This window comes from Cyrtonyx montezumae, unplaced genomic scaffold, assembly GCF_038088225.1.
Source record: "Cyrtonyx montezumae isolate F1298 unplaced genomic scaffold, pur_monq_1.0 scaffold_1, whole genome shotgun sequence".
Classification (NCBI taxonomy): domain Eukaryota; kingdom Metazoa; phylum Chordata; class Aves; order Galliformes; family Odontophoridae; genus Cyrtonyx; species Cyrtonyx montezumae.
This window is the reverse complement of record NW_027071825.1, coordinates 5584300-5599702: the sequence shown is the minus strand read 5'-3', so window position 1 is coordinate 5599702 and position 15403 is coordinate 5584300. Positions and strand designations below refer to the sequence as shown.

Sequence of the window (15403 nt, the reverse complement as noted above, 5' to 3'; positions counted from 1 at the left end):
GTGTTCTGGGGACCTGCTTGTTTAAAGAAAAGACAACATGATTTTATGTTATGGATGAGGAATAACATTATCATTTCCCTTGTGCTGGAAGGATCATCACTCATTCCCCTTTCCAGTAATTCAACAGATGCTTAAGGGTTATCCATATGGCCTTTCCTCCCCATGACTGAGCATAACCCTTGTTGACAGAAATACAGAAAAACATTGGTCAATATCTGGAAGCTTAATTAATGCTGTTTAATGAGTAAAAACGATGTTAAATAGATAGACAGCAGAAAACAAGTGAAAAATACTCCATTTGTACTACAGTGTACTTCTCCCACCTCAAAACCAGATCCTGTGGTCAAGTTCACTGTTTTTGTCTCTAAATTCAGCTTTTCAGCCTACTCATAAGTGTTGCATATACAGTACTGTAGACAACACAATGCATGAAAGGTACAAATGTGACTAAGCTCAATAAGTAGTTGCATTTTCTCTACTGACCAAAAACATATGACACAGATTAAGTATGCGCTCACTTGACACCAGCACTATGAGAAGTCCTAACTTCCATCCACAGGACTGTCTTGTAACTGATCACAGCGTAACCAGGCATATTTAAATATAGAATATGCCTAATCATCATTTCAGTTTTATCTTTTACATAACATTACAGCATCAGCAATTCTGACCACGTAAGGACCATGGGTAAACATTCTGAGTAGTACGAGTCTAAATCCCTTGTAAAATGACAGCCCATTCTACTGAAAGGCACCGAAATATCTGCTCTGGTTTCTGCTATAAAAAGCATTACAAGCAGAAGGTCAGGGGGCCAGCAACACCTTTGTCCTTTCAACACTTAACACACTTCACTGTATCAACTGAAGAAGTCCACTGGAGATTTCCCAAACAAAGATTTTCCCCTACTGGGCAAGAAGTTGACATCGACCCCTTTTCTCTAGGAAGGGGCTAAAACTTTGAACCATCTGCAGCTGGGTACAGCATTGTACCTCTGAATGCAGTATTGTAATTTCTTTCATTTTCCTGAAAGGCACCAAATAAAGAAAGACTTTATTCTTTTTAAAGTGAGTAGAAAAATGAACCATCAAGGTTTTTTATTGCTAATTTTTTTCCATCTCTCCCTTTTAGCACTGTTTTAAATCCAAGCCTAAAAAACTCTCAGTGTGGTACGAGAATCAAGTTCTTCCCAAAGCAGGAGCATCACTACTGATATATAACCAAGACCTTGGTTTGAATTACAGTTACAGTACCTCTTCTCTGGTCAGATATTCTACACTGTGTTTTAACATAAGTAGAAATGCCTCATGACAACTCAGCCATGATGATTTTTCTTCTTGGGACCAATTAAGCCCCCTGTGCTGCAGATAAGATACAACCCTCGCCTCCCTTACAAGGATGAACATTTCTTTTTCACTAACATAACTTCATCCATTTTAGTTCTTTGCCTAATGAGTAAAATCAGAGGATCTCACAACAGCTGTGAACCCACTGAGCAGAATCAGGCTTGTTAGATGTCTAGAGACATCCACCACTACTCCATCTATACAATAAAATTACAGAACTCCTCTTTTTATAGAAACAAGCTTTGTGCAAGCATTTGAGTTTAAAGTCAGTGCTTATGAGGAACTTACCAAAAATGTGACGGAAATAGGATGTCAGGGGAATAGATGATTCTCTCATCTGAAATGCATAATTAGCTTTTGCTTAAGTGTGTAAATTTTAATGTTAATTGCAATCAAGTACGATGACATTCTAAATTTACCTCCTTTAAATGAAAAAATGAACCTAGATAACAACATTACTTTTTAGAATCCCTACCCTATGAGCAGAGCTGCACAGCAATATCCTGTCATCCAGGCAACAACTGACATAAAAAGCCTTTTTCAAACTGCATATTTGCCTTGGAGACAGCTACACAGCTTTGGGTTTATTTTGGCTTACACTTTCTCCTGTGTTGTAATGGTAACTGCCACACAGTATAATTAGCAGTTGTCATATTTCTGTTGGTAAAGATCCTTCCTACAAAAACAGAGCAATGATGCTTTGGTACCCTTTTCCCAGCTGTGCTGGAGAGCTGTGGCACACCTGTCCAAGACATCCACCCAAGCATCTCAGATCCCTACAGGTTTTGGCAATTAAGCCTTAGAAATAGTTTTGTTAATGGGAAAGAAAAAGTTGTACTCATCCTAGTAGTTTATATCTGATAAGCAGCATCTTAAAAGAAAAAAATCAGAGAATCACAGATTGGTTTGGTTGAAAGGGATCAATGTTGTCTCTGAACAACACATCTCTTTTGCCTTTCAACCTGAAGTTAAATTTAGCCTCAAATCGCTTAAGAAGGGGGCTGCTAGTAGTTTCAACTGCTATCAGCTATATCAGCTGCCAAAGCTTATGTTTAGTTATGTTTATTATTAATCACAGATATATTTATAGCACATGCAACAAAACTGAGACTTGTGTAGGGTACTGTACGAAAGTATAACAAAGCGTAATGGAATTCCTCACACAAATCATATACCATGCAATGCCCAAAGTAGTGTTGAGCCCCAAACATCTGCACACCACATCGACACTGACTCTCCATTAGTAAAATCAGCACTGCTATCCAAGAAGCTCATGGAATTAACCTAGATTGAGCCAGCATGAAGGCCAGAATTTGTCCCCTCAGCACTACGTTGCTTTAAGTTCTGCTGTTATTATTACTTACCAGTGATAGACATCACAGTGCGCAGGAGGAAAAGAAAAAAAAGAAATCTCTCACTGCTCTCACAAGAAGCCAAGACCACTTTTACTCATATGCCTTGCTTCCACTTGGATCTGGCCGGAGTGGCCTTGTCTAGCTGCTAGGCAACCCGAGCACTGCATTTAGTGGTAACTGTATGCACTTGCTGAGGATGTAATAATGCTGCTTTTGAGATTTATTCACAATTAAAAAAATGAATATCTAAAATTATAACAGCTTTCCTTTCTGATCACTAACTAGCAGCTCTGGGAAAACAAAACTGTTGGTCAAGAACAAGAGTAGCCACATGTACAGCCCACATACAGAGAGGGATAATAAAACAGCTCCCAAATATATCGTTAGGGAAATGTTTTATATGGAAGTATTACTACAGCTTGCAGTGCTATAAAGTGTCTAATCTTAGAACTATATTTATGCAGATATTATAATATCTGCATAATATATATACATAAATGATCCTTTCTGATCTAAAATATTACCAAACCTCATCCAACTACAATATGAACTTCCACAGTAAAGGTCATTTATGCAATTTACATCAATTCACCACTCTAAAACAAGATTTGAAATTAAAACAATCAAATGATCTCACAGTTCCCTTTGAAAGAAAAAGAACCCACAAAACTATCTTGTACAATCCCTCTCAGGAGCATTTTACTGTTTTGTTCTCTACCAGCAGAGCTATAACATCACACATATCTTTAATGGGTCCCATTCCTCCCAGTCCCCAACTCTAGAGTTTCATTTCACATCTGTTCAAACAAATGGGTCATCTCCCAGTGCCCTCAGTCAGTAGCACAACTTGTTCCAAGATCAGGAACAATCAAACACAGGATGGATGACTTCTTCAATTACTCCATGAGCCTCAGCTCCAAATATTCTCATTACACAGACCCCTAGACAAAAACCTAACAGTTGCCAGGTTATCTATATTAGTTTCAGTACCAGAATTTAGCAACACAGTCAGGATCTTTTATTAGATAATTTGCTGTACCGTGTACCCAGCAACATATAAAATCAATCATACCATTGCAGTAAACAATAATAAGAGTTCTGCAGTTTAGATTCTCATTCTGGATTCAAAATAGTCACAATGAAAAGGGTGATTACTATAAAATTAGATTTAAATGCAGTAGCGAGAGATCAAATATAAATCAGGCGTACACAGATCAATCAGAAGACTGACCTTAGCTGTCTGGGATAGGGTTTTGACAGAAACATTATAAAGTTTCAACTAATTTTCAGTTCTGACCTTTAAGCTTAAACTTGTGGGAGAAACCAAAAGAGCTGTTTCATGTTGGTGAGCTAGCTCCTGGAATTTATTTAAAAGAAAGGTAGCCTGATCTCTTATTTCAGATATTTTCTTCTTTGACATAACAGAAGAATCTTGCTAACTGGAATTGCAGCAGGAGCCCCATAATACTTTGAACCTTGTCAATGCAAGCTTGGGTTTTTTAAACATACTTAGTAATTCACTAAGACACAGAGTGTTAAGGACTGTCAAGACAAACACTACGGTACAAATGCAATTGAAGTCATTTGCGACTGTGTGGAATGAAAGAACACACTTGTTTTCCATGAAAGGGAGAGTTGTGAGCTATTAACACAATTGCTTGGCCTTGTCCTCCTCTCTGCAGTTCAGAAGGATTTTGTTTTTTTAAATTGGGCTGTCATTCAAGTCAGACAAGGAGACAAGAGTAAAGAGACCCTCCATTTCACCTGCACAAACTCTCTTCCCATTTGATTCACCTAGAAGCCATTTCTGTCAAGGTGTTTTGAAGCATATCTCTGCAGGTAGGAAGGTTCCAATGCCTTATTCGAAGGACATTAAAGCAACAGCAGAAGCTATGTCTACAGATCACTTACTCAGTGCTCAGTGAATTTATTTTATTTTTTTTACCTACAAGTGCTCACTCAAAAGGTTCTACAAAAAGGCTCCTGATTTGCCTTGGGTTTTGCTTCAGTTTGACCCCTGACACCGAAGAGCATCAGCTTCAGACCAAATCAAGAGTCCCATCAGTCAACTGAGGCAGCAACAGAAAGAAAGCTTACTAAGCTATGCTGCAGGAATAAAAATAAAAAAGAGCCAGGCAAAACATATGAACAATAAAATCTAATATTAAGAACGACAAAAAAAAATCTTCAAGCAAGCTATTTTTTTGCTTTTATATTAAACCCAGTAAAGATATAAAATGTTTTTTAAAAGAATGACACTTACCCAAATCTGCAGTTTCACCCGCTTGTCATTCCTATAAACTGTTTTCACTTTGAAGTCAATTCCTACTGTGCTGACGAAGGCTGGAGTAAAAGTGTCATCAGCATATCTGAAGAGAAAGGATGTTTTACCCACGCTACTGTTGCCAATAATCAGAAGTTTGAACATGTAATCAAAATTTTGATCCGAAGTATCTTTCTGCCTGTATCTGGCATCTGTTACTGAAGCCATCTGAAAAAAAAAAAGACAAACATTGTAGTACTTGTTTTCCTTAATTGCATACCATATGCTTAGCTTATTTCTTTTCTTTCTAACGACATAAGCACTACATCTGCTGAAGAAAGAGCAACATACCTTTACAACTTCTTGTAAATGATGTCTATAAATTTCTGCTATCCACTTGCAGTTCTAAGATTTCCAGATCCAAGAAATACACCTGTTGCACTGCTTTGTATGTAGGAGACTAACAGATGGCTCTTGTAGACTGTTCTGACAGTACTGGGGAAACAGCACTCTTTACTCCAGTGGCAGGCTACTCCCATAAATAAGTACTGCAACAAGAACTAAAATCTCCGACATCACATCCAGCTATGTAGATCACAGAGCAGTCATTGAGGCAGGTAAAACTAAATAATTCTTTTTAAGACTGCTAGGGAAACTGCATTTTTAGCTCATGCACCACTATCATTGTAATACTCATGAAAGTTCCACCCTCCATATTCACAGATTTAAAAACATAAAATAAAATCAGAACTTAACAACAGGAGAAGATGAAACATCAGTTGTCAAAAGGAATTTCACCTAACAACTTTAAATCCATCTAACAGCTACCTACTCTCAAGACAGCAATTAAACATAACATGCATAAACCACTGCAAGCATTTCTAAAGGTAGATGAGCCCTTTAGTTCAGCTACAGAGAGCAGAGAGCTGGGGATAAGAGTGAGTGCAGGGGAAAGATGCAGCCTCAGATTCCCCCTCTTCTTGTGATCCTAAACTGGATTCGGGAACCAAAAAGTAATGGCAGAGTCTGGAACTTCAACACAGCTGCAACTCACCAAGCAACTCTGGGCTGCCATAACTTCACAGCTCCAAAACACAGCAGGACAAGGCAAGCCTTTACCTTTTCATCTCTATTTGTACCATAGAAGAGGGCAACAAGGTAGACTGAACCAACTACAGAGGGGAGAGAAAGGAAGTTTCACCCTGCAGCATGCCAGTTTTGATATCCAGTGCTGTTTCAAAATCTATTCAGTGTCAGGGAGATGAAGATATGGCTCCTTATAAGCAGTCATGGCTTTCTGCAAATGGGCAGCAACAGCTCTGATCTGATAAGCAGCTCCTTGTCCACATTTTTTTTTTTTTAACCAAAGCTCACTCACACATTGGATTTCACTTGCTGAAAAAATGTGTTTATAATTCACTGCATTTAAACAGCTATAAACCCAAAAACACTGTCCAAGGCCAGGTTAAGCTGACATCCCAATTTAAATTAAATTCCCAGCAGACAAAAAACAAATTGTTGTGCATGTTTCATTTAAACTGTGTTGTTTTTGCTTTATCTCTGATTAAACACATGCAACATTCTCACACAGAAAGGTCCACATGGATCTTTCACAGGCTGTATTCATGAGATCAGCTGTGAAGAGCTCCATCAGTAGCTCAATACCCAATGACTGCACTGCACACAGACACATCTTCCCACCACCAGATCTCTGCAGGATATAATAGAGCCCTGAAACACACAGTTCTTAACATCAGCTGCCAGTCAGTCCTTCACAAGCACTCCAAAACAACCCAGCACTTCAGAAAAGTACTCTTCTATTCAGTTCTTGTGATTCTTAACACATCTCAGTATCCAGTTGACTTCCTTACACGTACTCAGGCTCAGGCATTCACTGCCTCAGCTCACATCTTAGAAATCTCAGATGCAGAAATTAGGAATCCAGATTATCTGATTTGTGCCATCACTGAGATGGAGGACAGTGCAAAATTCTCAGAATACTTTCTTTTCCCTACGCAGAAATGTAATTCCCCAAGTGCCATTGACAGTACACCTGCACTTGATAAGAAAAAAACCTTCACTTCTCCATTTTGAGTCTCCGTGAGTGGAATGTCTTTATTATGCAAAGCTGGGCAATTTAAAGATTTAGAGGTAGGAATTCAACAAAGAAGTTTTCCCACTCATTGTCTTCTTCCTATCATCACTTTTGTGGAAACCACCTGCAAACTCCAAGCCAATCTTTTAAATGACACACTGCTGCTTCCATTAGCCCCTTAGATTCCCCTAATCAAAAGCATACCTGGCTACAGGTGCCACTCTCCAATCCCAGTTAAAAAAGCAATTATGGAACGCGGCAGCTGGAGCAGTTTAGTTAGAGGCACAATGCAGAAAATAAGATCAGAGGATACTTGCAGAGGATGCAGTGCAGTTGTCATAGAAGCACGGCTCTTGCTGCCTGGCACTGAAAGCTGGGCTGCGCTGGAGATGCTGCAGGTTCTGTAACATCACAGGCAGTGCTGGAGCACAAACGTTTCAAAGAGAATTCCATCTCCTTGCTTGAATTTGACTCTTCCTTCCTGCTCCTCCTCCTCTGATCACTGAAGTGAAACTGGAAGGGTGGCAGTACTAATTCCTGATCACACATCATTACTGAAGCTGCTGAAAGCTTTCATAGGGCTGCCCTAGAACTTGTGCTCAGATCCCCAAGAGAAGTCTCCCAGTATCTTTTCCCTAATCCTCATCCCCACCTTCCTCTCACCCTCTTGCTGCTCCAGGCTTTCCCTTGTCAGGACTCTGCAATTATCTGGTTCAGAGATCAGGCAGATCCCAGCTGAAAATAATTTCAACTTCTGTTCTACTGGGCTGGTTTTGAAGTTGGTTCAGCTCCTGATGCAGCACAACTGGGGAAGCCAAGCACAGGGCACTGAGCAGTGGGATGGCAGTCACTGTGCCATTGGGAGGAAGGTCACAGAATCACAAAGGTATGAAAAGAGCTCTAAAATCACCCAATCCAACCCCACCCCACACCTCCATGCCCACTGACTGTGTCTCACAGTGCCATATTGCCGTTGTTCTGTAACAACTTCAAGGACAGAGACCCTACATCCTCTCTGGGAAGCCTGTGCCACTGCATCACTACTCCTGCTGAGAAGAAATTTTTCCTAATATCCAACTTGAACTTTCCCTGGTGCAACTTAAGGCCATCACATCTCAGCCTAAAACTCATGCAAGAACATCTTAACTGGAGCTTATCAGCCACCTCAACACCTTTCTCAGTCAAGGTGTCTCTTCTGCCTTTATTTCCCTCCTTGTTCTAATACAGTTTACGAAAAGAAGCCTATGGCCCTGAGACACCTCCACAGGAAAGCAACTCTAAAGGCTTTCAGTGCTTACTGACACATGCCAGAGAGGTGGCTCCCCACATCTCTGTCTTCAGTTTGCAACTAACATAGTGGTTCAGAACTTAAAAGGTTTTGTAGAACAACACAACCATCAAAATGACACTGCTCTGACAAATCCATAACAGTGATCACTGCCACCTTGGTTCTGCAATATTTACAGCCTATAGACAACTACAGTGAAAGGCAGTACGTGACCAGTCCAAAGTTGATGGTGTTGTACAGAAATCAAATGATGTATCTCACCATTAATTTATTTACAGAGGAAAAAAGACAAAAAAAAATGACCTTGGGTGTTTCCAGTCCTTATAATTATGGCTTCAAACTCACTGAGACCTATTCTTCTCTATCTGCTTACAGACCAGAAACAATACATCTGATCAATATTTTGGAAGTACAGGTGTCCATGTATCAGCCACCATGCATAGCTGCTCACAGACAAAACTGTTTTCACATCCCACTCTCTCACAACACTGTGAGGATGGAGTCTGAACTGCTCTCGGGAGGGTCTCCTTGCCTGCCCTCCAATACCCCATTTAACAAGGAAACAGGCTCACATCAATTGAACTTTTGCTTAAAAAAAAAACACAGAAAGAAGTATCTGCAATATTAACACAATGAATCTACACACTGTATATTACACATGCTGTAGAATTCTAACACTGACAACATCTTTTGATATTTGTCACTGATTTATGCTTAAAGCCCAAACTGACTTTTACCACAAATGCTTTGTGTCGTATAGCAGTGCCAATTTAAAAACAATTGTTTGCCTGTTTCGTCGTCATCTAATCACACTATTTCACAGTCAGAACCTCCCTTTTCTTACTTCCATCTTTCTACTCCTGCCCTCAGGATCAGACCAACAAAGAACAGAAAAAAAAAAAGGCAGTTTATCATTTAAAAAGTGTAAGCAGTAACAGCGTGCAACAAGAGAAGACGCACAGTCACAAGCACAGCTGTACCTGTTTGACTTCTGGCTATCCAGACTCACTGTCAAATGAGGAAGGAAAAGATTACTAGAGACACTCACTTAAAAGCAGAAATAGCAAGGCTAAATAAAGGTAGAGGCAGAAATAGAATTACATAGTACTGAAGTCAACACACAGTGCTACAGACAAATAGATCACCAGTCTGCCAAGGCTCACAGGAACACGGTCAGGAGTACTGGAGACAGCTCTGAGAGTGATACAAACGATGACAGAAACCGTGCTGTAAGGTACATGGTAGGGAAGAAACAAAAAGCACCTGAACAAAAGGATTACTATGCGTATGATAAGGACAGATAACGAGACTATAATGTAAGACAATTATGAGTACATAGATTAGACTGCAAACACACCACTGTGTGAAGGTCTGAACTTCCTTCACTGGAAGGAGAGGGGAAAGCCCTGCAGCATACAAAGCAGAGAAAAAATTATTTGAGTTAGTAACAGATACTAAGGTAACAGCAGATTATTGAAGCAATCTGTTTAACATTTAATAAAGGGAATTCATCTAGGTTAATCTAAACTTTGATTTGCTGAGATATTCTAGAAGAGGATGTGAAACCTGAGGCAGGAATTGTTATGCCATACTTCCCTGTAGGAAAGAAATAGAACTACAGAGCACCTGAAATGCACCTGCATGTTCTGCACGCAGCCTGGATCAACGTCTGCTGTGCTGTGATTACAGCTGGATGTGTAAATGCAACCCTCTTACAGCACATCTGTATGAAGATAACTGCCTTAAAGCAATCGTTATTCCAGATTCAGACCTCATACTTGCTATGACCTAAAGGCCAATTTCATCTATGATGTACTTCCTCTCAAGAAAACGGGCGAAGCTTACATAGCACAGCCACTTGGTGCACAGCATTTGCTATGAACGAGTCCCTTCTTTCTGCGCACTGATGCCCTCCATGCTGTGATGCAAACCAGCTGCTAAGTCGGGTTTACAAGTGCCTCTGCACTTCTGAGGTTTTAATTCACTAACGCTCCCAAACATGCATGTCTCATTGTCAAAGTCCAAGTAGTAGCGCAAAGCAGGCACTGGTGCGAAGCACACATTCATCGGAGCTCATTCAGCACTGCAGAACTTGAAGCACCAGAAAGTTTTGCGGCCCAAAGTACAGCTGTCTCCTGCAGAACTGCTCCCAGGCACCTGCGTGCTGGGGAGGACTGGGAAGACACGCATCCCCTTCCTGAGGCTGGGACCAGCTAGCACAGGGCAAGGCCCCAGAACGTAAGGTGCTGCCATGCAGCTCAATCATCTGCCCTTTTTGATCTGCATCTGAACACAAGGAAAAGCTCCTTGAAACACCAGTGTTAGGGGATAATGACAACCGGTGTGCTAACAAACGCTGTGTTTGCTGCTTTGCTACACCTGAGATGTAGTGAGAAAGAAAGCTAGTAAAACCTAGAAGCCACTTACTCTCAATTTGTGACTAGACAACGTAGCGAACCTAAAAAGAGTGCAGCACAATTCTGTCAAAACTGCAAGGAAGTTTGGTTCAGGGGCCAATGTGTGTGCCTGCCTCCTAACTTGTGCTGCAAACCTACCCCACAGCACAGCCGTGGAGTCAGCGCTCGCACCCAGGGCTCGAGAAACACGCGTGCAACCACGTGTTTGCCCGGTGCAAATAACAGGAAAGAAGAGCTTGTAGCTACGCGCTCGCACACGGCAGTACAGAGATGCAACTTTGCGAATGCCACCGCAGCCCCATCGCATCGCGGTACACACACACACGGCGCGTCCGGGGGACCGCTGACGCTTCCAACTTGGGAAGGAAGTAAAAAAGAGCACGGGAACAGAAATCCTCTGCGAACCCAGGACGAACCCACCGCTCTGGAGCCCCCTGGCACACAGTCGTCAGCTCGAACGCGGCTCTGCCCTCCGCACCCCGCGAGCGCTCAGCGCTCAGCCCGCGCATCGCCGTCCCACGGACACCCCCTGCCCCGGAGCCGCCCCGAGGGCCGCTGAGGTGCGGCGGTGCGCGGCGCTCAGGGGACGGCGCCCCGACGGAGCGCCTACCTGGGCCGGCGAACAGGAGCGGTTGCGCTGAGCCGTGCGCGGGTCCCGAAGCCGGCGCTCACGTGGCGGGAGCCGCCCCCCCGGCGGCACCTGAGCCGGACCCGGAGGTGGAGCCGCTGGTGATGCCCGAGCGGGGAGGGAGCCGAGCCGCGGTTCCGTCCCGCCGCTCTGCGGCTGAGGTTGGGATGGGAGCGCGGAGCCCCGCGGGGTTCCCGTCAGGTGCCCGGGGATCGCCTCGAGAGGCGGTGGATACCGGCAGCTCCGGACGGGCGGGACCGCACCGTGCCCGTGTGTGCGGGGGCACCGTTAGCTCTGGAGCCAGGAGATGGCGGATGTGCGGAGCGAGCTGCTGCTTCCGCGCTGCTGGGAAGGAAAACCCGTGAGGCAGCGGGTGCGATCCCTGCATCAGATCCTCCTGTCCTTAAAATCCTACAAACAAGACCACACGGTCAAAGTCAGAGCCTTGATTTGCGCTGCAGCCTCTGTGGGCGGGAAGCCAAACAGCTTCGAGAGCGGAGCACCGGGAAAAAGTGACCAACACTGACTGCCGTGTTTCAAGCATGCTGACGTGGCCAGGATGTGAGGGATCTCCCACAGGTGAGAACAACGGGAAGGGTGGAGCAGAAGTCACGCTTCCTCTTGTTTTCTGACTCAGGGACCACTGGCTCTCATAGCTGTCCTGCAGCACGTTTCTCACTTCTAGAATCTTCTGTGACAGGTGCCTCCTGCAGAGCTGCTCCCAGCATGCTGTGGAGAACACGCATCTCCGACAGACATCCCAGGGTGTCCTGGAGAATTTCAACAGATCCTCAGTATTCCCGAGGACAAACCTGAGTGTTCCCAGAGCTCTCAGTGTGTTCCAGGTCTCATCTGTTCCCCAGCTCTTCAATGCTTTCACAGGGCGAATAGTTCTAAAGAAAGGAATTCAGATGGAATCGTACAGAGGATGGTATATTTCCACATGGCTTTATACAGATGGTACACAGGCTACTGGAAAAGGAAGGCTCACCTTTACGATGGTCAAGGCATGCTGATGACTCCACTAGGGAGGGATCTCCAACAAGAGATCCTCCCCTGGTGGTAGTCAGCCCAAATGGGGTCTGGGAGAGGTGGAGCCAGGCTCCACCCCTTCCAATTACACAGGTACATTATCTTCACCTGTGCCCCTGTGGCTGACTCAGTACTAGCCTCAGGTGATCAATCAGTGGTTCAGGCCGTGATTCAACAGTTCCCATACAGCTTTTAACCAGAGGCCATGAACAGCCTCCACAGGTAGGCAGTGAAGACAATTAAGAATCCGTCTAGAAAGAGACAGGCTAATGCACCTTGGGCAAAGTACTGTGAAGCTTTGTCCAGGATGTAGGGCAAGCTGCATGCCTTCTGCTCCACACCCAGGGGCTATTGCTTCAGGCCCTCTGCAAACAGGACTTTGCTGACCCTGTACCAAAGCCATCTGGGGCACGAGGAAAGGCCAAGCCTACAGTGCCATTTGGAGGCCTGGCACTTGGTGTCCCCAGGCAGCTGCTCCTCATGAAGGCCCAGCCTTTTGTTCCTGTCCGAGACCTGGTCATGAAAGCTGGAATGGCCAAGGATATCTCTGACAAATGAAGCTATGGACAGAGCCATGGTCTGGGAGAGAGTCATAATCAGGCTCAACATGCAAGAAATATTTACACACCTTTGTACATCACCAGGTCTAAATCCATTCACCTTTGTGTAAAACTGCTGGAGGAAATCAAGGGACTTCACAACAACTCCACAAGAGTCATGATATGAAGGCACTTTATTCCAAACATCAGCAGTATATACAGACAGCTCCTGTGACAAACAACTTCGGATTGGGCCACATCAGCCAAGTGGCTACTTCTGATTTGTTGCTTTGCTCTTCCTTGTTCCTTCTCATTGACCCTACTCACCTTTGCAGATTCTGTGGTCCCATCTGCTATATCAAAGAATGTTTCCTGACCTTCATCCAACCCCAAAGGTTACATCTTCTATTATAGTCCTACATAGTCTTCTAATCCTCCACCTAAATGAAGCTGCCCTCTGAGTACCTCAGCAGTTATCAGTCAGAGACTAATCACCAGAAAACAAAGCAAGATTTGAGAAAAAATAAAGGAAAACAGTGTCCATCCTTCACACAGTCCCAAACACGTGTCTCACTGTCAGCACTAAAGTCCAAGTAGTAGCGCAAAGCAGGCACTGGTGCAAAGCACACATTCATCAGAGCTCATTCAGCACTGCAGAACTTGAAGCACCAGAAAGTTTTGCGGACCAAAGTACAGCTGGAAAGCTTGCTTTGGGATGCTCCTCAGCAGTGTAGAGAGCTGTCTCCTGCAGAACTGCTCCTAGGCACCTGCATTCTGGGGAGGACACGCATCCCATACAGACCTCCTGCAATGTCATGGAGAACTTCAACAGATCTTCAGCATTCCCGAGGGCAAACCTGAGTGTCCCTAGAGCTCTCAGTGTGCTCTAGGGCTCATCTGTTCCGCAGGTCTTCATGCTCTTCACCAGAGGCCATGAACAGCCTCCATACTTGTGGAGACAGAGACGAAAATTAAGAATCTCTCTATAAAGAACCAGGCTAATTCCGCTGGGGCAAAGAACTTAAAAATATTGTTCAGGATGTAGGGCAAGCTGCATGCCTACTGCTCCACATCCAGGGGCTGTTGCTTCTGGCCCTCAGGAACGAGGTCTGGGCAGACCCTGGAGAATACCCATCTGCGGAAGGAGGAAACACCAAGACTACAGGGCCATTTTGTGTACTCTGCACTGACGACTCTGCTGATCGTGTACCGGACCCATTTGGGGCACGGGGAAAGGCCAAGCCTACAAGGTCAGTATGAAGCGAGCCACTTGGTGTCCCCAGGCAGCTGCTCCTCAGGGTATGTCATCATGCTCACACTTTTCCAGATCTGGATGGGCAGCGTTGCAAGGCCAGGCTCCTTGAAGGTCTTCTGATCCTTGCCCATGGTCTGCTGCTTTGAGCCCTCTGCACTGTCAACTCTGCTGACCCTGTACCGGACCCATTTGGGACACTTGGAAAGGCTGAGTCTACAAGGCAAGTTTGAAGCCTGGTGCTTGGTGTCCCCAGGCAGCTGCTCCTCATGAAGGCCCAGCTTTTTGTCTGTTGATAAGTTGCAAGCCTTTCCTGTTGTGCAAATCAGACCCCTCCCCCCACCCCCCTGCCGCTGGGAATCCCTGCCTTATATTGGCATGAAGGAGCTCCTGGGGGAAGGGGCTCAGGCAGCACCTCAAGACCACACACAGATGGATAGGCAACGCTTTGAAAATAGTCCAACAGTATGCCAACTGACAGTGTCAAATGCCTTGCAACCATTGCAACCAGTACAAAAAGCTAGACCTTACACCCTTATTTAACATTACATGGATGATATATTAATTGCAGCAGAACAAGAAGAGGGTCTAATAGATGCTATACTGCTCGTCCAGCGGGCAGTCCAGTCTGTCATTTTACAAATAGCTGAAGGTACATCTCAGCTCTCCATGGAAATATTTAGGATGGAAAATTACATCTCGTACCATACAGCTGCAGACTCTCAAAATAGCACCTCACATGCAGACATTATATGATCTGCAAAAATTATTAGGAACCATCAACTAGTTGTAACTGCTTTCAGTTAGTTCTACCCAAGAGCTACACCCTCTATTCCATCTGCTCAAAGGACACCCAAATCTAACCTCTAAAAGACAGTTAACACCAAAAGCAATACAGTGCTTAGACTCTGTAATAACATCATTGCAACATCGATACAGCCAGTTTGTTTGTCACTTCCAGTGTGCTTATAATAATATCAAATGGTTATCAACCATACAGCTTGTTATGTCAGTGGGATATCTCAAGAGAAGATCCTCTCATCATCCTCGAATGGATATTCTTACCACAAACATTTTCAAAAGCCATTACCTCATGACTGGAGATGTTTGCAATGGTAATACGGTGAAGTCAACATCATCTACAAATTTCACAAGTTTCTGACCCTGATTGCATCCACATACCCGCTACTG

General features: G+C 44.0%; 1 protein-coding gene across 2 annotated transcripts in view; it reads right to left on the bottom strand.

The window, feature by feature from the left end:
- RAB3B (RAB3B, member RAS oncogene family) overlaps window positions 1–11589 on the bottom strand; it is a 39985-nt gene extending 28396 nt beyond the window's left edge. The window contains exons 1-2 of one of the 2 annotated variants that reach the window (XM_065739033.1): window positions 11372–11589; window positions 4962–5189 (exon numbers count right to left, since the gene is read on the bottom strand). In XM_065739033.1, coding sequence (XP_065595105.1) covers window positions 4962–5189 — 228 coding nt within the window. In that variant the 5' untranslated portion in view covers window positions 11372–11589. Of the gene's footprint in view, window positions 1–4961; window positions 5190–5312; window positions 5387–11371 lie in introns of those variants that run through there. The other variant, XM_065739044.1, reaches the window with a different exon arrangement.
- Window positions 11590–15403: the final 3814 nt, after the last annotated feature.